Source organism: Aotus nancymaae, unplaced genomic scaffold (assembly GCF_030222135.1).
Source record: "Aotus nancymaae isolate 86718 unplaced genomic scaffold, 86718_ANA_hifiasm-v0.15.2.pri h1tg000040l, whole genome shotgun sequence".
NCBI lineage: Eukaryota > Metazoa > Chordata > Mammalia > Primates > Aotidae > Aotus > Aotus nancymaae.
Window position 1 is genome coordinate 95,990,300 of NW_026988454.1, and position 25,991 is coordinate 96,016,290.

The 25,991-nt window shown below is 38.0% G+C and overlaps 1 protein-coding gene across 1 annotated transcript in view; it reads right to left on the reverse strand.

Annotated features, from left to right (window-relative positions):
* Positions 1-301: 301 nt before the first annotated feature.
* The window catches only part of COL19A1 (collagen type XIX alpha 1 chain), a 357,310-nt gene continuing 331,620 nt past the window's right edge, over positions 302-25,991 (reverse strand). The window contains exons 47-51 of the mRNA XM_064360928.1: positions 25,683-25,853; positions 23,180-23,246; positions 13,917-14,045; positions 712-789; positions 302-531 (exon numbers count right to left, since the gene is read on the reverse strand). Of these exons, the coding sequence (XP_064216998.1) occupies positions 404-531; positions 712-789; positions 13,917-14,045; positions 23,180-23,246; positions 25,683-25,853 (573 nt within the window). The 3' untranslated portion in view covers positions 302-403. The remainder of the gene's footprint in view (positions 532-711; positions 790-13,916; positions 14,046-23,179; positions 23,247-25,682; positions 25,854-25,991) is intronic.

Genomic DNA, 25,991 nt, shown 5'->3' on the forward strand with positions numbered 1-25,991 from the left:
AAGAAAACTTAAAGATAAGTCTGAAACTTTAAAATTCAAAAATCAAAGGCCAACCACATGTTGATGAGTCTACAAAATGGATATCATCATCAGTCTACTAAGTCACAAGATGCAATTTCCTTTTGAAGAAGAACTAATGATAAGATTTACTTGCATATTTCATATCTCTGACTAAAAATCATAGCAATTGTAAAGCAAAACATATGGAATGAATTTGGAAAAAATCAAAAAATGCTGATTTGCAATTGCTATAGGAATAGGATTCAAATGGTTGCTTTTAATGTCTGGCTTACTCAAAAAAAAAAAAAAAAAAGCAAACCACATATCATGAGGGTTTGACGGTATTAAGATAGCTCCAATGGCAAGGAGGTGTCACCAGGAACCAAGTCTTCTTCAGGTGTGTTCATTTCCCACCTGTCTGCTGATGGGCATGAGACACAGGATAGAGGCAATCTTCTGGGTTACATCTTCCACTGGGTCCTGGGGGCCCCTGGGGGCCTGGAGCACCTGGTGAGCCTGGTAAACCCAGAGCTAATGACATAAAAGAAAAACCCCAAAACTAATCACAATGCAGATCACATATAGCCCTCCCTCTCTCCAACCCTCTGGCCAACATGGATCACTCAACTTGACGTATAAGCACCCTAGGGGAGAAGCATGGTTCTCATTTTTAAAGGCTTGCTTGTGTTGTGAAGATAGTATCACTCTTACCTGAAGTCCCAGGAAGACCTGGACTCCCTGGCAGCCCAATTCCAGGTTCACCTCTTTCTCCCTTCTGTCCTCGGTAGCCTAAGTAAGAAATATATAAAAAAGAGACACATGAAAATGGTTCTATGGCAACACAGCACACACAAGAACCATTTTCTGACTCTGTGATAATTATGTGATTCATTTGCTTAACATAAATAGTATATTAACTACCTGTTTTGCATTAACTACATATTAAACTTACATGTCAAACAGATTGGGTACAATTGGGCAATGAAGATCTTAAAAACATGCAATTACTGTAAAAATTTCCAACTTGTCAAACTCTTTTTTTTCTTTTTTGAGATAGAGTCTTGCTCTGTCACCCAGGCTGGAGTGCTGCAACCTACACCTCCTGGCTTCAAGTGATTCTCCTGCTTCAGCCTCCTGAGTAGCTGGGATTACAGGCACTTGCCACCACGCTTGGCTAATTGTTTTGTATTTTTAATAGAGATGGGGTTTTGCCATGTTGGCCAGGCTAGTCTTGAACTCCTGACCTCAGGTGATCTGCCCGCCTTGGCTTCCCAAAGTGTTGAGATTAGAGGCGTGAACCATCGTGCCCAGGCCCACTAGTCAAACTCTTGAGAGTGAGATTTTGGCTCTGAAAATAATACCTAAATAAATCAATCTTGCAAATAGCTATGACAAGTTGTTTGAGTTCCCTTCAATAGGAATTCTGATTGAAGGTGAGGCATAGGCTAAATGAAAGAAGTATACTGAAAGAGTCTTGCTTAAAATGAGAACAAGATAATATAATAGGAATATGGACCTTATTTCAAGAATTAAAGGAAATGAAAAGAACAAATAACTCAAGATTCTAATAAACCATAGCAAGAGCATATGTGGGTTAACTCATCTACAAACGTAGGTCTGTGTTCAAATGATCGACTATAAACATTATATTCTCTCTAGGTAAAGTTTAAACATCTACCCCATGTTTGAACGTGGCAGTGTAAACCTCCAAAGGAGCTTCAGCAAAGCTAGGAAACAAGAGGAGACTGAGAGAGTCTCCCAAATGCACTTCATCAATTTAAGCTATTTTAACCAAAATGAATTAGGTGTAAGATCTATCTACATTTTAAAACAAATTATTCTTAATATGTTTGCTATTGGCTGAGCTAGAATAGTACAGAGAAATTTGTGCCCCTGGAAGTCATTATCCTTGCTTATAAAAAGCATAAAGCACTTTTATCTGGGTTTTATATATTGGCAGCCATATCTATGTAATACTTTGAATGAAAGATTCCATGCTGTAAGAGTTTCACAGTGATGGTAAATAGAGTTTTTATTTCCAACATTTTCATACTTAAACAGCCCCTTCAAGATCGCTCCTTGTCCCAAATGGACAGAGCAGCCATGCAGACTCATGTGGACACATAGCAAAGATACAGTAGGAGAGCATCTCAGTATGAAACAGTAAGCCATGACTTAGTTGTGCTTTTTCATAAAGGTGTGCTATCACAGCAGAATATGGCAGGAGGAGAAAATGTAATGCTCCCTATGTACAGTATGATCAATTATTTCCCATTATTTTTGAGAATTAGCAGTTTTTGGGGTTATCATTTTCACCTTTGACTAGGCCATAAAATGTACACATTATTATCTGAACAACATTGGCAATGTAATCACCACACAGATATTTCTTTGCTTTATATGTATGACCTGATCATAAATGTGAAACCAGTGTCAAAAAGAATATATGTTAAAAATATTTTGAAGTATATGGTAGAAATACACCCACCAGCAGAAAACCTTCACATATTTGTATTTGAAAATTGAGTTAAAGATACTCAATACAATCCTAGATCCTAGAGTGAACAGTGGCTTCGACATGTGACATAATATCATTAGTTGATCTATATTCAAATTTAAAATATTTCTAGGATCTCTTTGACATAAGTGACTTTCATTTAACATATGTGAACAGCAGGAAAAAAATGTATATACTTAGGGTCATTTGAAAGCACCCTACCAAATCCATTACTTAAACATTTCTGGAGTAAAATAATATTTATTACCTGAGGTATATTTGATAGTTTAACTCAGGTCCCACTATTACAGAAAGGTTATAAAGTTGACCCTCAGCTATTGCAGTAAGTACTTAAGATTACAGGCTAAAAAATGAGGAAGAAAGAATAATAATTGGAGATACACGAACTTTTGATTAATAAGAGGATTAACAAGATTGTAACACAATTCCAAATGAAGAATATATCTGCTAAAACTTACTTTTTCATTTAAATTCAGTTCTCAGATTTGCAATATAATGCAAAAATATATTATTCCACATGGATTTCAGTGCATACGGTATTATAATTAAGAAACTGTAATTTGTGTATTTGTATAAGGTAACATTTACCCTTCTCCTGTCAAATGTAATAATTTCTTTGTACAAATTTCTTAGTGTGTTAGGTTAATTATTACCTGTTATTAATAGATAAAGTGACTGAATTGCACAAGTACAGGAGAGGTTTCTACTTTTGAATTTCCTCTTAAGATCCCAATCTCATTCATTGCAAAGGCTGCCATAAAGCCGAAGGGTCTTTTTTATTATTACTTCATAACAAAACTCCTGGTAGGAATGCTAACAAAGTCAATGACAGATTTTCCCATTTATAGAATTAAGCTTTTCACTTCTTCAGGGTGGGCCTGTCTTTAAATTTGGAGGGGGCTGGTCTGTCTGCAAAGAGACATGTGTTTCCATAGACTATAAGTCTACAGGATGGGCCCGGCACGGTGGCTCACACCTATAATCCCAGCACTTTGGGAGGCTGAGGTGGGCAGATCACCTGAGGTCAGGAGTTCAAGACAAGCCTGGCCAACACGGTGAAACCCAATCTCTACTAAAAACACAAAAATTAGCTGGGAGTGGTGGAGGGTGCCTATAATCCCAGCTACTTGGGAGGCTGAGGCAGGAGAATTGCTTGAACCGGGAGGCAGAGGTTGCAGTGAGCCATTGTACTCCAGCCTGGGCAACAAGAGCAAAACTCCGTCTCAAAAAAAAAAAAGTCTACAGGATGACAGCTTGATATCACTGTAGCTCACATAGGAAAACAAATAAAACCCCGGCAGTGTCCTGATTGAAAGCATCTAGAGGAGTACTAGTCATTGATGAAATTTGGTGCTTGGTGTAGTTTTTCGGGTGGTAGACTGTGTTTATTTCTAGTAGGAAGATTTCAGTTTAGACTCCAGAGATTTACTTCTAACATTGTAAATCCGTGCACCTATATACATACTGGAAAAAGCCCAGAAAATGATGTTATTGGCATTTTAGGAGGGACAATTGTTCATGGTGGGCATGGCGGGGGTGATGGGGTTGGGAGTTTCCTCATACCCTACAAATTGTTTAGCCTTCCTGGTTCTGGTCCACCAATTGACAGCAGCACCTTTCAGTCATTTTGACACACATTCACACATCCTCCCATATCAAAAGGCCCCAAATGCTAATAAATTTGAAAGGTCGAACCTATACATCACATGAGCTATGCTATGGACCACTGGCTTACAAATAACAGGTTTCCTTCATTATAAACCAGTGCTTCCTATAAACAGTATGTATGATCAATTACTTTAAAAGTGCACAAGTAAGAACAACTACTCCCACTACTGTCCTTTTGGAACTGATGCAAGGTGCATGGAATGGGTGTAGCTGTTTTCTCCTACTGGTCCCACATGTGAGGTTCCTTCTGAAATGAGTAGGGCTTTAGGTGTGGCATCTATTCCTTGGGTAGAACAGGCGATGGAGAATCAGCTGTGTTTGAGAAAGTTTAAATGAAGTTTTTTCTCTTAGAACTTACTCAAAAGAATAAGGTCTGTAAGACAAATTCACCTCTCCTGTTTATATAATGGAAGCAGCTAAATCATGCTTCTTGGGGTTTCTTTGATTCTGACGTGGCACATTTTAGCTCATACCTGGGAGAACCAGCCATGAGGCCCAGTGCTGCAGGCCCAAGGTGGGAATGGACACCAAGGAAAGTTCTCTCAAGGCACAATAATCAGACCCCATGAGATGGTTGAAATCTAAACGCTGTCTGGAAATACTTTTGAATTTAAAAAGACATCAACAATCACCCCTTTGGAAATTTAGGAAAAATGCAAATGAGGTGATGCAACATAGAATCCTAATGGTCTTTCTTTTCACTTTAAGAAGGTCAGGGTGCTGAAGGAGGATCCTCAAGCTTTCATTGTCAGAATCTTGGTAGGAGTGGCATTTCCTTTTTCCAGAATTGTGTACCTTTCACAGTCTCACATCGCTGATTTTCTCACTGCTTTCTATATGTCTCCTGCTTCTTAGAATAAGCACAGGAAACGTTATGAAACCTCTTTATAATTTTGTCCTTCCATAAAGATTAAGTTGATAAAGGACTCATTCCGTAGTACACATTTCAAACCAAACCACTCAACTTTAATTTTAAATTTCAGATTAATTTAGTTAAGCTATATTTAAGATCATACCTTTCATCAAGTTGTCATAAGTGGAACAAAGTTTTTTGCCAATATAAGCAAAGTTTGGTTTTAAAAACTTTAGAAAACATATGAAGAATTATTTAAAGTTCAAAAGTTACCATCCACAAGCTCTATTAGCAGAAAGGTTCTAAACTTTCTTAAAAATATATTTCAGAACCAAATGGATGTCTTTCCTGACAAACAGTGAAAACAAAACAAAATATGTCTCTTTTAGAAATTTCAGAAGAACCTCCATCGGACAGAATTAATGAGTGCAGAACACATTGTGTCATATTCAGTAGCCATCTTTTCTTTCCCAACCTATGTTGCATTTCTGACTTCAACCCTTTCTTAAACTCAATCATGCTGTGTCATAAAGAGGACTAATTCAGACAATTGCATCTGAGGTTTGCATGGTCACTGGTGATTTTAAATGCATTTTTTTTCTTTCCTTTTTGAGAAAATCCTTAAATTGAGCAGAGAAGAGCTTGTAAGTTACGTGTACAACTTCATCTTCTGAGCACGTCACACCTATTTATCTATTAGAGAAAAACCCTTCAGTTTCTTGTGCACTTCTGGAGAGGCCCCAAAAATTAAACAGCAGCCTCCTGTTTCCTTCCTTTTCAGTGAGATTTCTTGGTGCCTTTAGGCAGGATTATAGTACAGCATGCCTACTGTACTGACATTCTTTAAAAACAAACATTTTTAAGAACAAATATTCCTTAAAAATGAATTCCATGTTTTTCAAGTTTTATTTATTTATTTTTTTCGCTGAATTTTGGCCAAATTTAACAAATACTAAAAAGTAAGTATTATGTAAAGGTTAAGGAGACATCTGCTAAGCTGTAGTCAAGATATGTCTATTGTCAGAAACCCTATGGGGAGACAAAAGTTTTGAAAATTTCAGCAAACCTTGGTTCACAAAAAATTGGAAATCATGTGGAGATATCTTCCAAATTCAAGAATTCCATCTAGAAGCCCTAGCAGGAGTAGAGGTAGTCTATAATATCTCTGAGGGACAACAGCAGATGAAATTCATAGAAATATTTTGCAAAAGGAATGGCAAATGGAGTGGTGAACAGAAGGCTTATTTCCAAAAGCTTCACTGATACTGTGGGTTTGGAATTGCCTCTGACTGAGAGCCTTCCAAATGGGCCTTTGCTGCACCTATGAGGTGTCTGAAGCCAGGTGTTTGAGTGAACAGGAGACTCCAGCTCCAGAGCTGTTTTCCTGGATCATCTCAATTTTCCATTGTTCTTGTCCTCTCAAACCACCGCTGTTTGAAGGATCTATATAAAGTTTTCTTCCTATTGGTGTTTACACTGCTTATTCTTCATGTGGTTGGAGGTATTACACATTTTCAGAGGAGCTTTCAAGATCCGAATGCCAGTCTCATATACTCTGACTTCAGAACAGACCCAACTAGTGAAAGATAATAATTAGCCCCCTCTACAGAATAGTGTATACATAGAGGGCTACTCCTCATCCTATACTTTGCTCTTTCCTTCATCAATCTGCCAAACTTCACTCTAATCTAAAGATAATGGTGGAATATATGTTTGGTTTAAAAAAAAATTAGAGAGATTTTAACTGTTGCTGTTTTATATTGTGCTAACTAAACGCAAAGACTTGGCAATCATGGTTATAGGTTATAAGGTTATATTAGGAACCTAATAGGCACTGTTATAGGAACTGAAAAGGTGTTGCTCTTTCAGAAGAGGAAGGGTGCATCAGTCACCTTGGGACACTTCAGAAAATGAGGCTCAATATTACAGAGTAGCAGTAGGAAGGAAACTGGTGACAGAAAAACACTTCTTTGCGTACCTATTTATTTTGGGCTGCATTCCTATTTAATGTTGGTGTTAATTTCCTCTTTTCTTTCTTTATACAAGCTGCTTTTAATTATTTCAAGAAAGGAATCTGAGGTCCTCCATGGTTAACAATAAGAGGCAGTTTTCATGGTCTTATCTTTCATGATATATACTCACTGAATTTAGTATTTCCCTTTCAGAATTGTGACTCTTCTAAGCCTGGGCCTATTCGATCACTTTGTTGGATTGATAATCATATTTCTAGAAAATGGCCTTGTCAGATTAATTTAGTTAAGCTATACATAAGATCATGTCTTTTGTCAAGTTGTCATAAGCAGAACAAAATTTGTTGTCAATATAAGTTGGGTTTCAAGAACTTTAGAAATCATGCACAAAATTATTTAACATTCAAGTTACCATTCACAAGCTCTATTCAAAGAAAAATGATTCTAAAATTTCTTTAAAATATATTTTAGAGGGATTGATCCAAGATGGCCGCTTAGGAGGAACTCGGGAATGCAGCTCCGAGAGAAAGCACAGAGGGTGAGTGGACGCCGTATTTCCAGACTGATTTTTACTGCCCACAGACCAGGAGATTCACACGCAGAGAAGCCACACGGGTTGCCAGCGCCGCTGGCGCCGCTGGCTTGAATGGCGCAGCCGCTGGGCCGGCACCCTGAGGCAACGGCTCACTGTACAAAGTGAGAGAGTCTGAGTCCCCTATAAGCCAGCAAGGGGAGCTGAAACTGGGAGCCAGGCCAGCGCCACGAATCTCAGAGCCGCGGCTTTAGCCAACGCAGCGGCTCCGGAGGCAGATCAGATAAGACGGTGTCCCCTCTTACCCAGCAAGAAGACCTGAAACACAACTGAAACCGGGACGGTCCAGCTCTGTGGAGGAGGGGCGTTCTCCATAGGCACCCTGCTGTTGATCTACCAAGGCAATCCGCCACTACAGAGACTCCGTCACTACAAGGGCGGGCCAACATAGCGGAAGCAGTTCTAACTACACCCAGAAGTTCACACGGAAGCTGGGTGGAGCCCACAGCAGCTTAGCGAAGCCTCTGCAACCTGAGTGTGACTAGGCTGCCACCTTGTGGGCAGGGAAAACAGCAACCGCACAGGGGAACATCATAAAACCGTAACTCCCTGGGACAGAACACCTGGGGGGAAGAGCAGGGGGTTTATGAGTTCTGCCAAAGCAGACTTAAAATTACCAAAATCAGAAAGACAACAACTACAAAGTCAACAGGTGGATAAATCCACAAAGATGGGAAGAAACCAGCGCAAAAAGGATGAAAACACCCAAAACCAGAATACTTCTCCTCCTACAAGGGATCACAACTCCTCACCAGCAAGGGAACAAGACTGGAAGGAGAATGAATGTGATGAAATGACAGAATCAGCTTTCAGAAAGTGGATAATAAGAAACTTCCGTGAGCTAAAAGAACATGTTCTAACCCAATGCAAAGAAACTAAGAACCTTGAAAAAAGACTTGACGAAATGCTAACAAGAATGGACAACTTAGAGAGGAATATGAGCGAATTGATGGAGCTGAAAAACACAACACGAGAACTTCGTGAAGCATGCACAAGTTTCAACAGCCGAATTGACCAAGCAGAAGAAAGGATATCAGAGGTCGAAGATCAACTCAATGAAATAAAACGAGAAGGCAAGATTAGAGAAAACAGGGTAAAAAGGAATGAACAAAGTCAACAAGAAATATGGGACTATGTGAAAAGACCTAATCTACGTTTGATAGGTGTACCTGAATGTGACGAAGAGAATGCATCCAAGCTGGAAAATACTCTTCAGGATATTATCCAGGAAAACTTCCCCAACCTAATAAGGCAGGCCAAGATTCAAGTCCAGGAAATACAGAGAACACCACAAAGATACTCCTCTAGAAGAGCAACCCCAAGACACATAATCATCAGATTCACCAGGGTTGAAATGAAGGAGAAAATACTAAGGGCAGCCAGAGAGAAAGGTCGGGTTACCCACAAAGGGAAGCCCATCAGACTCACTGCAGATCTCTCAGCAGAAACCCTACAGGCCAGAAGAGAGTGGGGGCCGATATTCAACATCCTTAAGGAAAAGAACTTTCAACCCAGAATTTCGTATCCAGCCAAACTAAGCTTCATAAGTGAAGGAAAAATAAAATCCTTTGTGAACAAGCAAGAACTCAGAGAGTTCATCATCACCAGACCAGCTTTACAAGAGCTCCTGAAGGAGGCACTACACACAGAAAAGAACAACCAGTACCAGCCACTCCAAAAACACACGAAAAGGTAAAGAGCATCAACACAATGAAGAATCTGCATCAACCAAAGGGCAAAACAGCCAGCTAGCATCAAAATGACAGGACCAAACTCACACATAACAATATTAACCCTAAATGTAAATGGACTAAATGCCCCAATCAAAAGACACAGACTGGCAAATTGGATAAAAAGCCAAAACCCATCAGTGTGCTGTATCCAGGAAACCCATCTCGCATGCAAGGATACACAAAGGCTCAAAATAAAGGGATGGAGGAAGATTTACCAAGCAAATGGAGAGCAAAAAAAAGCAGGAGTTGCAATTCTCATCTCTGATAAAATAGACTTTAAAGCAACAAAGATCAAAAGAGACAAAGAAGGACATTACATAATGGTAAAAGGATCAATACAACAAGAAGAGCTAACGATCCTAAATATATATGCACCTAATACAGGAGCACCTAGATACATAAGGCAAGTTCTTAAAGACTTGCAAAGAGACTTAGACTCCCACACAATAATAGTGGGAGACTTCAACACACCATTGTCAATATTAGACAGATCAACGAGACAGAAAATTAACAAGGATATCCAGGACTTGAACTCAGACCTGGAACAAGCAAACCTAATAGACATTTACAGAACTCTCCACCCCAAATCCACAGAATATACATTCTTCTCAGCACCACATCACACCTACTCTAAAATTGACCACATAATTGGAAGTAAATCACTCCTCAGCAAATGCAAAAGAACGGAAACCATAACAAACAGTCTCTCAGACCACAGTGCAATCAAGTTAGAACTCAGAATTCAGAAACCAACCCAGAACCGCACAGCCTCATGGAAAATGAACAACTTTCTCCTGAATGTTGACTGGATAAACACTGAAATGAAGGCAGAAATAAAGACGTTCTTCGAAACCAACGAGAATGAAGACACCACATACCAGAATCTCTGGGACACATTTAAAGCAGTCTCTAGAGGAAAATATATAGCAATAAGTGCCCACATGAGAAGAAAGGAGAGATCTAAAATTGACACCCTATCGTCAAAATTGAAAGAGCTAGAGGAGCAAGATCAAAAAAACTCAAAACCTAGCAGAAGACAAGAAATAACTAAGATCAGAGCAGAATTGAAGGAGATAGAGACACGAAAAACCCTTCAAAAAATCAATAAATCCAGGAGCTGGTTTTTTGAAAAGATCAACAAAATAGACAGACCACTATCCAGACTAATAAAAAAGAAAAGAGAGAATAATCAAATAGATGCAATAAAAAATGACAAAGGGGATATCACCACAGATTCCACAGAAATTCAAACCATCATCAGAGATTATTACAAACAACTCTATGCACATAAATTAGAAAACCTGGAGGAAATGGATAAATTCCTGGACAGCTGCCTCCTCCCAAGCCTAAACCAGGAAGAAGTTGAAACCCTGAATAGACCAATAACAAGGTCTGAAGTCGAGGCAGCAATTAAGAGCCTACCACCCAAAAAAAGCCCAGGTCCAGATGGGTTCACAGCCGAATTCTACCAGACATACAAAGAGGAACTGATACCATTCCTACTGAAACTATTCCAAATGATCCAAAAAGAGGGAATCCTTCCCAAATCATTTTATGAGACCAACATCATCCTAATACCAAAACCTGGCAGAGACTCAACAAGAAAAGAAAACTACAGGCCAATATCCATGATGAACATAGATGCAAAAATCTTCAATAAAATACTGGCAAGCCGATTACAACAGCACATCAAAAAGCTTATCCACCATGATCAAGTAGGATTCATCCCGGGGATGCAAGGCTGGTTCAATATACGCAAGTCTATAAATGTAATTCACCACATAAACAGAACCAAAGACAAAAACCACATGATTATCTCAATTGATGCAGAGAAGGCCTTCGACAAAATTCAACAGCCCTTTATGCTAAAAACCCTCAATAAACTAGGTATCGATGGAACGTATCTCAAAATAATAAAAGCTATTTACGACAAACCGACAGCCAATATCATACTGAATGGGCAAAAACTGGAAGCATTCCCTTTGAAATCTGGCACTAGACAAGGATGCCCTCTCTCACCACTCGTATTCAATATAGTACTGGAAGTTCTAGCCAGAGCAATCAGGCAAGAAAAAGAAATAAAGGGTATTCAATTAGGAAAGGAGGAAGTCAAATTGTCTCTATTTGCAGACGACATGATTGTATATCTAGAAGACCCCCTCATCTCAGCCCAAAAGCTCCTGAAACTGATAAGCAACTTCAGCAAAGTCTCAGGATACAAAATCAATGTGCAAAAATCACAAGCATTCCTATACACCAATAACAGACTTAAAGAGAGCCAAATCAAGAACGAACTGCCATTCACAATTGCTACAAAGAGAATAAAATACCTAGGAATACAACTAACAAGGAATGTAAAGGACCTCTTCAAGGAGAACTACAAATCACTGCTCAACGAAATAAGAGAGGACACAAACAGATGGAGAAACATTCCATGTTCATGGTTAGGAAGAATTAATATCGTGAAAATGGCCATACTGCCCAAAGTAATATACAGATTCAGTGCTATCCCCATCAAGCTACCAATGACCTTCTTCACAGAACTGGAAAAAACCACCTTAAACTTCATATGGAACCAAAAGAGAGCCCGCATAGCCAAGTCAATTCTAAGCAAAAAGAACAAAGCGGGAGGCATCACACTACCGGACATCAAACTCTACTACAAGGCTACAGTAATCAAAACAGCATGGTACTGGTACCAAAACAGAGATATAGACCAATGGAACAGAACAGAGGCGTCGGAGGCAACACAGCATATCTACAACCACCCGATCTTTGACAAACCTGATAAAAACAAGCAATGGGGAAAGGATTCCCTGTTCAATAAGTGGTGTTGGGAAAACTGGCTAGCCATATGCAGAAAGCAGAAACTGGACCCCTTCCTGACACCTTACACTAAAATTGACTCCAGATGGATTAAAGACTTAAACATAAGACCTAACACCATAAAATCACTAGAAGGAAACCTAGGGAAAACCATTCAGGACATAGGCGTAGGCAAGGACTTCATGACCAAAACACCAAAAGCATTGGCAACAAAAGTCAAAATAGACAAATGGGACCTAATCAAACTCCACAGCTTCTGCACAGCAAAAGAAACAGTCAATAGAGTGAATCGGCAACCAACAGAATGGGAAAAAATTTTTGCAGCCTACCCATCTGACAAAGGGCTGATATCCAGAATTTACAACGAGCTAAAAAAGATTTACAAGAAAAAAACAAACAAGCCCATTCAAAAGTGGGCAAAGGATATGAACAGATACTTTACAAAAGAAGACATACATGAGGCCAACAAGCATATGAAAAAATGCTCATCATCACTGGCCATTAGAGAAATGCAAATCAAAACTACATTGAGATACCATCTCACACCAGTTAGAATGGCGATCATTAAAAAGTCTGGAGACAACAGATGCTGGAGAGGATGTGGAGAAATAGGAACACTTTTACACTGTTGGTGGGAGTGTAAATTAGTTCAACCATTGTGGAAGACAGTGTGGCGATTCCTCAAGGACCTAGAAATAGAAATTCCATTTGACCCAGCAATCCCATTACTGGGCATATATCCAAAGGATTATAAATCGTTCTACTATAAGGACACATGCACACGAATGTTCATAGCAGCACAGTTTACAATAGCAAAGACCTGGAACCAACCCAAATGCCCATCGATGATAGACTGGACAGGAAAAATGTGGCACATATACACCATGGAATATTATGCAGCCATTAAAAACGAGGAGTTCGCGTCCTTTGTAGGGACATGGATGAACCTGGAAACCATCATTCTCAGCAAACTGACACAAGAACACAAAATCAAACACCACATGTTCTCACTCATAGGTGGGTGTTGAACAAGGAGAACACATGGACACAGGGAGGGGAGCACTATACATGGGGGTCTGTTGTGGGGGAGTGGGGGGGACAGCAGGGGGGTGGGGAATTGGGGAGGGATAGCATGGGGAGAAATGCCAGATATGGGTGAAGGGGAGGAAGGCAGCAAATCACACTGCCACGTATGCACCTATGCAACAACCTTGCATGTTTTTCACATGTACCCCAAAACCTAAAATGCAATAAAAAAAAAAAATATATATATATATATATATTTTAGAACCAAATAACTATTTGTAGTAGTCTCCTAAAACTCTTTCCCCAGTTTATTTAAGATACTAAGATGATGGAGACTTATTTAACTTACATCAAAATGAGAGGCCTAAAAAATTCTAAGATTCCTAGATAATAATGATATATAAGCACACATTATTGCTGTTATTGTTATAATAAATATTATTATTACAATACATTTAGAATAGCAGGTAACTATCATTTGGTTTTAAATTTGAAGTAATAGTTAAACATCTGCTTCTAGAATGTACATATGTAACATGTACACATATATATCATACATAAAATGGTTTCATATGGAATAACTTGTAATATACAAAATGGTTTCATATGGAACATATATGTAATATATATACAAAGTACATACATACATACTTTTTTCCTTAACTATGACTAACGTTATAAATACAGAGAGTTAAAAATTAATAAGCCAATATTACACTTCAAGACTTACCTTGGGGTCCAGGGTCTCCTGGTGGCCCAGGCAACCCATCCTTCCCTGGTGGCCCAGGCCTCCCATGAGCTTGGGCAGCCAACATGGCTGCTGGCAGCTTGAGCTGGGATAGGAACACAGCCATCCTTTCTTCATGGATAGAAAAAAATACATATATCATAGAACAGAAATATTTTATGTCAAAAAATTTCAAAAATTTTTTTTACCTGAAATTAAACAAAAAGATTTAGTTTTCAATTTAAGCACATCTAATTTACCAACTGGTCTGACTGCTGAGTTTTTTGATTAGACAAATAAAATTGATTGCACAAAGTTAAGTTTGTGTATAGATGCAGCTAAACTGCGTCACTCAGAAAGTTGAGAATTTTCACTACTTCTGAGATGTAACAGTCTATGGACAGAACACTAGCATGGAATCTAACCTCTGGTAATGGCATGTGGAGGGAATTTAGGTTTACATTAAAAAATGATTTAATACTAACTTTAAGGCACTTTTTAGTAACGGTGTGAATATTTGTGTGGTGATTTAAAATATATTCACAAATTCTTTGACACTGTCTTCCAAAGTTGGAGTTTAATTCTCCTATTTTTGAATGGGGGTAGACTTTTCATTTCTAATGAAAAGAAAAAGGCTGAATTAATGGTGTGCAACTAGAGAGATGAGGTCATAAAAGACATTGTGGCTTCCTAGTTGCTTTCTCTCTTAGATCACTCATTAGAGGAAAGCAGTTGACATGAAGTGAGAGCACCCAAGATGTCCTGTGGAGAGGCCCACATGGGGAAGAACTGATGCGACCTGCCGGTGGCCATGCACGTGAACTTGGAAGCAGATCATCCAGCCCTAGTCAAGGCTCCAAATGACTGCAGCCCTGAATGACATCCTGATTGCAACTTCATTAAAGATCCTGAGCCAGATCACACAATTAGGCAACACTTCAAGTCCCTGACCCATAAAAATGTGAGATAATAAATGTCTGTAATGTGAAATGTGAGATAAATGTTTTAAGCCACTAAAGTTTGGAGGTATTTTCTTATGCAGAACAGATAACTAAAAAGAAGCATATTGAATATTTTATTACTATACAATTTTGGTAAAATCATTAACTCATTCAAGGGCCATTATATACACAATCTATCATTGGAGTCTTTCTTAAAATTTCTTAGTTTGTTTACATTTAGTATACCTCACATTTTAAAAATCTAATATATGAACAACTAGATTTCAAACAGAAAACTTGAGGAGCATCTATCCTTGCCATGAAAAGAAGTTAACCACATTGTTTTATCTTTTTCTTTTTGCATAATTTCTTCAAAAATTCCTTAGTAATTTAAATGGTTTTATTTTAAAATAATTTATACTTTTTTTTAAAGATATATGTGTGTAATAAGAAATGAACATTCAATTTAAAAACTTTAGTCTGGGTTTGGTGCAGACAAATCTTCCAGAAAAGTTTTTTTTTTTTAACTGAGGAAATTAGTATTTATTTTGTAACTAAAGACCAAATGACAACAATATACTAGAAACTCTAGCTGAGAAAACACAAAGGCCAAATCATATAGATCTTGTAAAGAGTTACTTCCATGTTCTCCAGTCTTTTCACTCAGTTTAGCTGATTTAATTGAATTGCAAAGGCCTACTTCACAGATATGTATCTTCTATTTTCTGCAATTTTTTAAATAAAGAGTGAATTACTTCTGAGGAAAATCTGTTTTCCTAAAAGTTTTCAATTAAAACAATCTTTTAAAAACAATATAGGCCCATACTGGTTAGGAAAGAAAAACAATTATTGTTTCACATGGAATTATTAAGGGAAAAGCCCCAGTAGATACACAGCATTAGCAATCATTATCCAAAAAGTAATCACTCTATATTCACATTCCTATGTCACAAAGCAAACAGAATGGAAACCTATCACACCACTCACAGGACTAGAATCTCTGGCTGCAGACTGAAGGATGAATGGGAGGCCCACGAGGATCTAATGGATGCTGATCCCAAAGAGTGATATGAAATCACTTGCTCTCCAGTATTACTATCTTACTATCTACCTGGAATGTTTGGTTGATATTAATACATCTTATTCTAGTAACTTAATAGATAAAACAAATAGGTAATTAATATATAGTTATAGTTTTATAAATCATCATATTAAATGTACATATATCTTTATTACATCAAATTATAAACTGGATGCCTTATAATATATGTGAAAGAAACTTTGCATAATATTTATTGTTCTGCACTTAAGAGATGTATTTCAGTATAATTTTTCTTAATTTGAAACATATCTTTTAAAATTCCTTCTATGTCTAAACACAAATATTCACAGTACTAATTTTTCTTCTTTAATGTATGAGTTGAATTTAGAAGTACTTTGGTGGTTTTTTAAAATTTTTAGCAAAACAGAAAATTATTTTCACTACTTCAAGCTGTAAATTATCTGTCTTTGAGATATGCTCAGAAACAGTCATTTAGCATAAGGTAATTACCTCTTCTGAACCTTACCCTAATGCTCTATAATTTACAATAATATGTTTCAGAGCATCTAAATGAATTGTAAAGGCCTTTATTCTTAATTGCTTTTCCTCTGTTTTCAGGGATCTTCGGTCAATTAAACTGTTTTTGGCTATGCTTTCTAATGAGGCAGGAAATTGAAGAGTTCAGATAGAAGCATGCATAAACCAAACACACATATTCCATCTGCCAAGGCAAAGCCACAGCAGTCACTCTAACAAATGAGACCAAGGCTTGGCTTCCTTGGAGAATGGGCTTCTTAATATAATATAGACATTAATATTATTGTGATGATAAACTATGTATTTTGGAGAAGGAAGGAACACACACATGTCATGTGGCCCATGTCTATCTTCTATTTCACAGATAAAATTTGTAAATATTTCAAAGAGAGAAATTCATCTTCTTCTCCTAATGCCCATTAAAATGTTCAATTATCCATTTTCTTGATATAACTTCAATTTATTTTATTTTGATACCCCCCCCAATTTTGGAAACAGAGAGCAGTTAATGAGTATTTCCCTTGGGAAAGCAGTCATATTGTTACATATCAGCATTCAGGTTAAATAACTTTTACTCATAGGCTTCACAATCTGTTTTGTAAATCTCATTTTGGTTCCATTATTTCAGGGCTTTTCCTTAAATGTCTTCTAAAGGTGTAAACCAAAATTAAATATAGTTCTCTCCTAAAGGGCAAAAATATCAGAAGTAATTTTCTGTAATATTTTAATTATAATAATATATTTTTATTATATCATTTTTTATATTATAATATATTTTATATATTATATTATTAATATATATAATAATATTTTTATTATTATATTCATTTTTAACTGTTAATTCAACAGCATCATTGGTGAATTCATATTTATTTTGTGGTTCATTATGACCCAAAGGTGGTTACTATTTCATTTGTCTCTGTCTCAATCATTTGTGACTTGTATGAGCATGTTGCTTTGAAATATCATGGGTAAAGATGTTGGATTAAACATATGCATCTGCTTTAACTACCTCCTGAATCCCAGTGAAACGATCCTCTTAAAGGCATAAACAGACAAGAATTGAGGAGAATATGAAAGGAGACAATATTAGCACAATTTTGGAAGCTGAGAACCAGATGGTTGAGTGATACTCAGCAAACTCAAGAAAACTAAACTCTTAGACTAGAAGTTGAGGAATAACTTGATCTAAACTACAAAATCCTCAGAAGGCTCAGAATTGGCAGTACAAGTTACCTCTGGAAGTGCGAGTGAAAGAGGGGAACTAAAATAAGGAGCATTGATTGAAAGCCTGCTTTAGTAGTTGTTGAAATTTGTTTCTCTATACAGCTGGGCAGGTGCACTGCCTCAACCCTAGCAAAAGACAGAAGGTTTATCATTATCTGAAAAGGGTAAGTAGTCTGCCTCTGCACTGGGGAGCCCAGACTCCTTTGAGACTCAGACTTCTAAACTGAAAATTTGAAGTAGCTGAGCTGGCAGCCAGGTAGGAAATGGAATGTTTCCACTGGGGAATCTGACCAGACTGAGAGGAAAGACTTAAAGATACTGAAATTGAGGGTCCTTCACTTAAAAAGCCCAACTAGACTACCCTAAGTGAAACTTGAGGTTGGCAAGCCCCACTGTTCACTCACGACTTTCAGTTCTTAAACCAAGATTTCAGTTCACAACTGAGGATTACTGGACACTGAGGAAATCATATAAACTGAACAACAGAGTTCAGACAAAGAAACGAAGCAAATTGGAAGAAACAGAGACTATGTGGTGGAAAATGTTTTTAAAACTCTTTATATCTACAACACCAATGATGTATACCTATCAGATGATGTGTATATAACAAGTACATACATACAAATATATACATATATATATATAAAAATAGTTGTAGAGAGATAAGAAAAGATGTTGTAACCTTGGAATAAGAAAACAGGATAATACATATTTACATACATTCATATATATGCATATATATATATAAAATATATGTATGAAAAATTGAGAAAACATAGGTAAGAAGATTTTCTAAACACTGGAAATCTGCAGGCAGAAACATTGCTCAGGAATACTTAGCCCTAATCTTTCTTTTCTCCCACAGTTGGAGGTGTGGGCTTGTTGTCTCAAGAACCAAGAGAGCCAGCTGTTAGTATAGATTTCTGCATAGGTTGGTAAATTCCTCCTGCATGTTGATGTAAATTCCCAAGCATAACAGGGCACTGCAATAGCAAGAATTAAACTTCTCAGATCTAGCAAGACCCTAGTTTGTGTGGGTAGCATCATGGCAGCTGGAAAGCTCTCATAAAGACAAATGCTAAGCTGAGACACATGGATGACATCTGTCCTTGTCCTGTGCAGTCACTTTGCTAGCAAAAGGACTTGACTTGTTGGACAAATTGGGAATTTAATTGATGCTCGGAGAGGATATATATTTGCACATAGTAATCAATCTGGAGTCTAGACTTGGGATTGGTGAAAAGACACCTATTTCCACCACAGTTAGGTTTGGAAAGGGGCACTAGGGTGCTGAAGGGAGGTTGGGTGGCCTGGAAAATAGCTCAAGGTGTGAGATTTGTAGGGTGTTGCATCAGCGAGGTCACCTAGGAAGCTCCAAAGGGGTTTAAAACATCACAAGAGAGGAGCTTAAAGTTGGGGTCGTCCTGGTTTAGGGTTTCACTAGAGGGTGTAATCTAGACATTTGGGATGATAAAGTTGGAGAACAGGATCTTCCAAGGATTCCCTCAAGACCCTGCTGACAGTCTGCGGTTTGCTGCTTGGAGAGAATGACTCTCCAGGCTGCATATGTGCAGGGGTGTGTGAAGCAGAGATAAGCATTAGCTGTCATTGACACTGTCTCTTGTGAAACCACTAAGAAAAAGGAGGGAGATGGGTGCCACTTAACTGTAGCAGTTAACTGTCTGTACTACTTAAGTGTAACTGTTTTAACGTGAAAATTAATCTCTGCTTTTAGAGAAAAAACTTTCTGAAAATGGGAACTGTGACCTTGGAGCTCTATGATTTGTGAAAATGGAGTTTTCTCTCTTGTAAATGGTGTTCAGAGGCCATGGAAAAGGTGATTTCTAAGTGGAAAATTAAGTGGAGTGAATTGAAATGATCTTGGGGCAAATTAACTTAAATGCTAAATAACTATATTCTGGGTTTCAGGCACAGTTTTGTTTGGGAGAAAACAGTTTTGCTGGATTAAGGTCAAGAGAGATAAAGGAGAGGGATATCACACATGGAATCTTAGAGTTCAGAAATCTCAGAAAAAAGTTTCCTTATGGGTCACTTTAAAATATTGTCTTGAGGCTAAGACATCTGTAGTTTCTGAGGGAGTACTGGCTCTGGTGGGGTCTAGCCACTCACCTGGACCTGGCCAGGCTAGAAGAGACAGAGAGGCAGTAGGAGAGATGGGTGTGAAGCCAGAGACCTGGGGAGGACTCTGCACCTGTTAGCTTCCAGGTAGCTGGGCTCTGAGAAAGGAAGGAGAGGCAGGAACTCAGGGAGGAGGGATGTGGACTGAGAGGAGGAGTTTCTCAGAAAGCAGAAGCCTGGTGAGCCCGCCCCACGACAGATAGAGAATGGCCCAACTCCCCTGACCTGCCTCCTCAGAAGGCTGATAGCCCTTCATGAGAGTAGCCACAGAATGGCCTGGGAGTGGGCAGCATGGAGCCTTCCCCATGAGGAAATAGCAGTGTCTCTTCTGCTGAATGCACAGGCAGGCTGCCACGGGCCACACCTTCATCCAGTATCTGATGGACTTGCAAAATGAACACCTTCTATACTCAACACATCACTAGTTTTTCTGAAAATGCTTGGTTATATTTTCTGACATTCTTAATCAGCTTCGAAAAAGGTGAATTAATTACTGACTATTAAATATATGATTTTATCTAAAGACTCTTAAGGGATTGAAGTTCAATATTAAAGCTCCCTGAGATAAAAGATAAAGACACTAGAGCCCATAGAGATTAAGAGTTAAAGGAAAAGTTTACATTGCAATTCAAAAACATGTATTTGCTGGCATTTCTCTTTTCATGGTTGTGGTCAACCAAAGGCATGGATACGATCTGAGATCCTAGATGTCCTGTCCCCAGGACTGCCTTTCATAGACATGCTACCTATGCAGTCACATAGGGCCCCATGTTCAGTTTACTGCTTTATTATTGCTGTATTAAAATTCTTAATAATTTTCTTTTTTTGAGACGGAGTTTCGCTCTTGTTACCCAGGCTGGAGTGCAATGGCGCGATCTCGGCTCACCGCAACCTCCGCCTCCTGGGTTCAGGCAACTCTCCTGCCTCAGCCTCCTGAGTAGCTGGGATTACAGGCACGCGCCACCATGCCCAGCTAATTTTTTGTATTAGTAGAGACGGGGTTTCACCATGTTGACCAGGATGGTCTCGATCTCTTGACCTCGTGATCCACCCGCCTCGGCCTCCCAGAGTGCTGGGATTACAGGCGTGAGCCGCCGCGCCCGGCCCTTAATAATTTTTTAACAAATGCATCAGCATTTTCACTGTGCACTGAACACTGCATATTATGTAGCCACATAAATATTCTTGAGTGTTCTTCTGAAGAGCTTGAGATGTCTTTTTTGAAACAGTTACCCTTTTTTCAAACTTGCTGAAGGGGTAATGAGTGTTTGGATTGCAAAGTTTAGAGTATAGTCCATGATGTTTGATTTAAGGGTCAAAAAAAAAAAAAGAAAGAAAAAGAAAAAAAGACTTCAAAATTTAACGGCATCATTAAAATTACTGGTAGTTCAAAAAAGAGTGGACAAATGTATTAGTAAACTGTTACATCAGAGCAAGATAAAGATACTTAGTGAAGATCAAGGTAAATTAAAATCAATAGCATAAATTCATGACCTTTAAAAAAACATTTTTTGCCAACATGGCAAAACCCCATCTCTACTAAAAATACAAAAATTAGCCAGGCATGGTGGCGGGCGCCTGTAATTTCAGCTACTCGGAAGGCTGAGGCAGGAAAATTGCTTGAACCCAGGAGGCAGAGGTTGCAGTGAGTTGAGATTGCATCACTGCACTCCAGCCTGGGAAATAGAGTGAGACTCCCTCTCAAAAAACAAACAACAACAAAAACCATTTTGTTTTCTGTTCTGTCATTAAAGTAGCTACAAGTCCCAATGTTACTCTACTCTATTTCCAGTTCTCATATAAAGCAAGATAATGTGGATCCAAGTATCAAGATTTCAGTCTCTCCTGCTAATTGTTATTTAAAATAATCAAGACTCCTTGGAGAAGCGCTGATTCCATGTTTGAAGTGATGAACTCAACATCAACTTAGGGCATCTTATAATCTTATTCCTTACAAAATTCAACAATCTATTTTTAGCTTATGGATGCTAAGCAAAGGAAGTAGGAACCATGAGAACCGAGAGCCAACATGGATGTGTCAAATCTTACAGTTCAGAAGAGTGGTCTTGATTTTAGCAAATCATTTGTGAAAATCATGTGAACCTGTCTATTCCTTGTAAATAGACAAAGAAATGTAAGGTGAATTTTGGACAACAAAACAGATTCACAGCTCATTAAACAACAGATTAGTACATGATTTACAAGTGGACAGAAAGAATCCCATGGCATTTAGAAAGACCTAAACCTTGACTGTCGGCTTTTTCAGTCAACATTTCTATCAACAACTAGCATGATGACATGCTTATGAAATTTAGCATGACATAAAGTTATAGGGTCAGCCAACCTGCTGTACAAGAGAAAACATTTCAAAAAACATCTTCAGGTTAGAACAAGATATGAACATAAATGATTTGAAATTAATAAGAGGAAACATAAGATCACACACTTAGATTTAAAAAATAAACACACAGTCCATAATGAGAAACACCTCATTTAAAAATATTTGTATAAGGAAGATCCAGGGCTGTTAGTTAACTGAAAACTCAAATGAATCAACAGAATAATATGGATGCCTTTTCTAAAAAAGGAATACATCTTAGGATAAATTACTGAAGTATCCAGCGCAGGTGTCAGAAAACTTTCTCTGCAAGGGCTAGATGGTAAATATTTACGCCTTTATGTCACAATTGCTCAGTCCTGTTGCTGTAGTGGGATAACAGCCAGAGAAAAGATGTAAAGGAATGTGCATACTTTATTTATAGAAACAAATTCAAGTTTCAGATAATTTTCACATATCATAAAATATTCTTTCGATTTTTAAAATCTATTTTAAAATATAACTCACCCCTACTGCTCCCCCCAAAAAAGCAAAAACCATTCTCAGTTTGTAGTATGTACAAAGCAGGTGGCAATGGCTTTGGGCTAGGGAGCTATAGTTTGCTTACTTTGGTCTAAATAAAAAGACACTCCTTTGCATTAGTCAAAATATTCCTTGGTTAATGAGAGTCATTTATAAATTAAACATTTCCCAGGGCGATAATAGTGGAGGAGCTAGACATATTTACTCCATAAAGGGAAAAACTAAGAAGTATGAGGGATATTGAAAAATGCTCAAAAAGCTGTCACATGAAAACATGATAAATACTTTACCTGTGTTGTTTTACAGACCAGGCATAATGAAAGGAAGGTCCAGGGAGGCAAAAGGTAACTTTGTATAAATAAGAATTTTCATCAAAGAGCTGTCCCATCATAAAATGGGCTGTCCCTTAAGGTTTTTGTGGCACGGCCATCTCTTGAGAATGTTGTGGAAGGGATTCCCCATAGTAGATGGAAGGTGAGAATCAGTGAAAAATTCAAAAATGTTATTAAAAAAACCTAACCTTCAAATATCCTTAGGACCTCTTGATTAATATACTTCTTTATTTCTTCAAATGAAACTGCATCAGCCTGAAGAAGGGAAAAAAGATCTATTAAAATAGAGCATAGCACAAATGAATAAAAGGAATAGAAATACTGGGTTGGCATGCCTCTTGGAAACTTCTGTAGAGATGCATTTATCAAGAAAAATGCTTTTGGCAATTGACTACATGGGCCATAAATATCCGTTGCTTTGACTAAAGTTTGAGAACATGAAGTGCATAATTGCTTTAAAAGCTATGGGCTGGAATCATAACCAGTGATATCAAAAGGTTTCCTATTAAATGGAGACACATGGCTTTATAAAATTAGGAAAGACGTTCCTATTACTTCATTTTATAAAGTTAAAGAATCTAAAAAGTGTAATCATGATGTTAGTAGACTAACCACAATTTAACTTCTAAACAATCCCTGGACACTGGCAAAGTCAATATCTAATTGATATAATGTATTTTTAAAGGATGACAACCTGGAGCAGAACTCCAAGTATGCTGGATTATTTTCAAAAATGTTGTATTCATGGGGTAAAAGCAAGTTTTACCTATTTCATCATAAAGTTTATTCTGTAATTTACACATTGCAAGTATATAGGTTTTAAGCAATTTTCTTTTCTTAATTGGGGTCTGGTAAAAGGAAGCAGGCAAATAATGTCAGCTGAATTTTTCACCTGTTGATGAGTAAATCCACATGCATTTGACAAAGAATCTAACATTTATAACAGTAATGTTTTATTAAAGTACCTTGATAATTTTTAAAAGAACTATTATTTTTCATGATGGTTAGAATTTTGAAGTATTCTATTACTGTTTATAGTTGGTGATTATTATCCAGGGCTATATGTGTGGCATTAAAGACAATATGATGATGATTGGAGGTTGTGACAAAGGCAATAAGCCCCATTGCTAATTATCCACTTTTGAGATATATACTTGAACGAAGACAGTAATAGAACATGGTCAGATGACAGAGTTGACAGCTCTATGGAAAATCACCACGCAATGTGAATTTAAGAATGGAGCAGAGCCTAATTAGACAGTGAGCCTTATTTTTATTTTATTTTATTTTATGTTATTTTTTTGAGATGGAGTCTTGCATTGTCGCCCAGGCTGCAGTACAGTGGCACGATCTTGGCTCACTGTAACCTCCGCCTCCTGGGTTCAAGCGATTCTTCGGCCTCAGCTTCCTGAGTAGCTAGGATTACAGGCGACCACCACCACACCCAGCTAATTTTTTCTATTTTTAGTAGAGATGGGGTTTCACTATGTTGGCCAGGCTGGTCTCAAACTCCTGACCTCATGATCCCCCCGCCTCGGCCTCCCCAAGTGCTGGGATTACAGGCATGAGCCACTGTGCATGGCCTGAGCCTTAATTTATAAACATTCTTGGGTAGGTTCCCCATCACTCTTCACTGAAAATTCCTCTATCCTGTCTGTGTGTAGAAATGTGATAATATTGTTGTAGGGTTGCTTAACATAATGGTGCTAGTTCATTTGTAACAATAAGCTGACTAGAATACCAAAAAACAAAAATAAAAAACACCCAATATGATGGGCTTATAAAGTGTTGATTCCTGTAGGACAGAATAATTTCAAGAATGCTCTATTTCATTATCTTATTTTCACTGTGTATGTGACAAATGAACTTTAATTAATGCATCTAATACCAAGTACTGACACAGCACTGAGAGCTGAAGTTACACAGCACTGAGAGCTGAAGTTACACAGCCTTTATTCAAATAGAGTTTAAGAAGAGTGGGCAAAAATAAAGAAGTATGAAAATTGTATGAATGCTCAGTTTTGCTTAATATTTGGTGTTGGTTGATTATCTAAGGAGACTGTCTTTAACCGTCCTACTTCACTTCAGAACCCTCCTTTCTTCCTAACATGGATATTTTCAGATTAAATTTATCTGCAAATGGCCACTCACCACTCCTCCTGAGGATTAATAAAGATATGGGCTTCCTTCACTAAACACTCTTTGCCTAAGTGGTTTCTACTTCAAAACACTACTCAGGGCAGATCTGTTGTTCAACAAAATAGAGTATGAAATGGACATATTTCATAGCAATATGAAACAGACATATGTGGCTTCTTTGTAGTGTAAGGAGACATTATGGATAGTACCTGTTTTTTAAAAGTATGGTTTTGAAGCCATCCAGATCTAGGTCTGACACACTTAATCAATCTGTGACCTTGGGCAAGTCAATGCTCATTTTATGCATTTATAAAAGTGGGTTGGAAAGGACACGAATCCTTCCAGAATGATTGTGAAGATCAAGTGAGGTAATGTATAGTAAGTGCTTAGTAGAGGATCTGCCATGTAACTTTAAATGACAGCTATCGGTGCCCTCACAGGGGCCGGTTTAGGTTTATTTCATTTACTTGAAAGGCATTATAATTTCTTTCATTGTAAAAGGGATATATGGTCGGTACAAGCCAGGAGCCCTAAGCTCTTAGCACTACTTACTGGAATGCCAGGGGTGCCTGGAGATCCTGGAGGGCCTTGGTGGCCAGGTGATCCCATGGAGCCCTTGTTTCCTGGGGGACCCATAGGACCGATGGCCCCCTTCATGCCTGTAAGGCCTGGTTTTCCCCGTTCACCTTGTGAGCCTCTGTCTCCTGGAATCCCCTGATCACCCTGTTAAGGAAAAAATAATAATAAAGAATAATCTCTTCTAGAACCACATCAGCTGTAGTTGAGAGCAAAAGTTCTGGATTCATACTGGTACTTATTAGCTATTGGGCCTTGGACAAATAACTTAAACTCTCTGTGTCC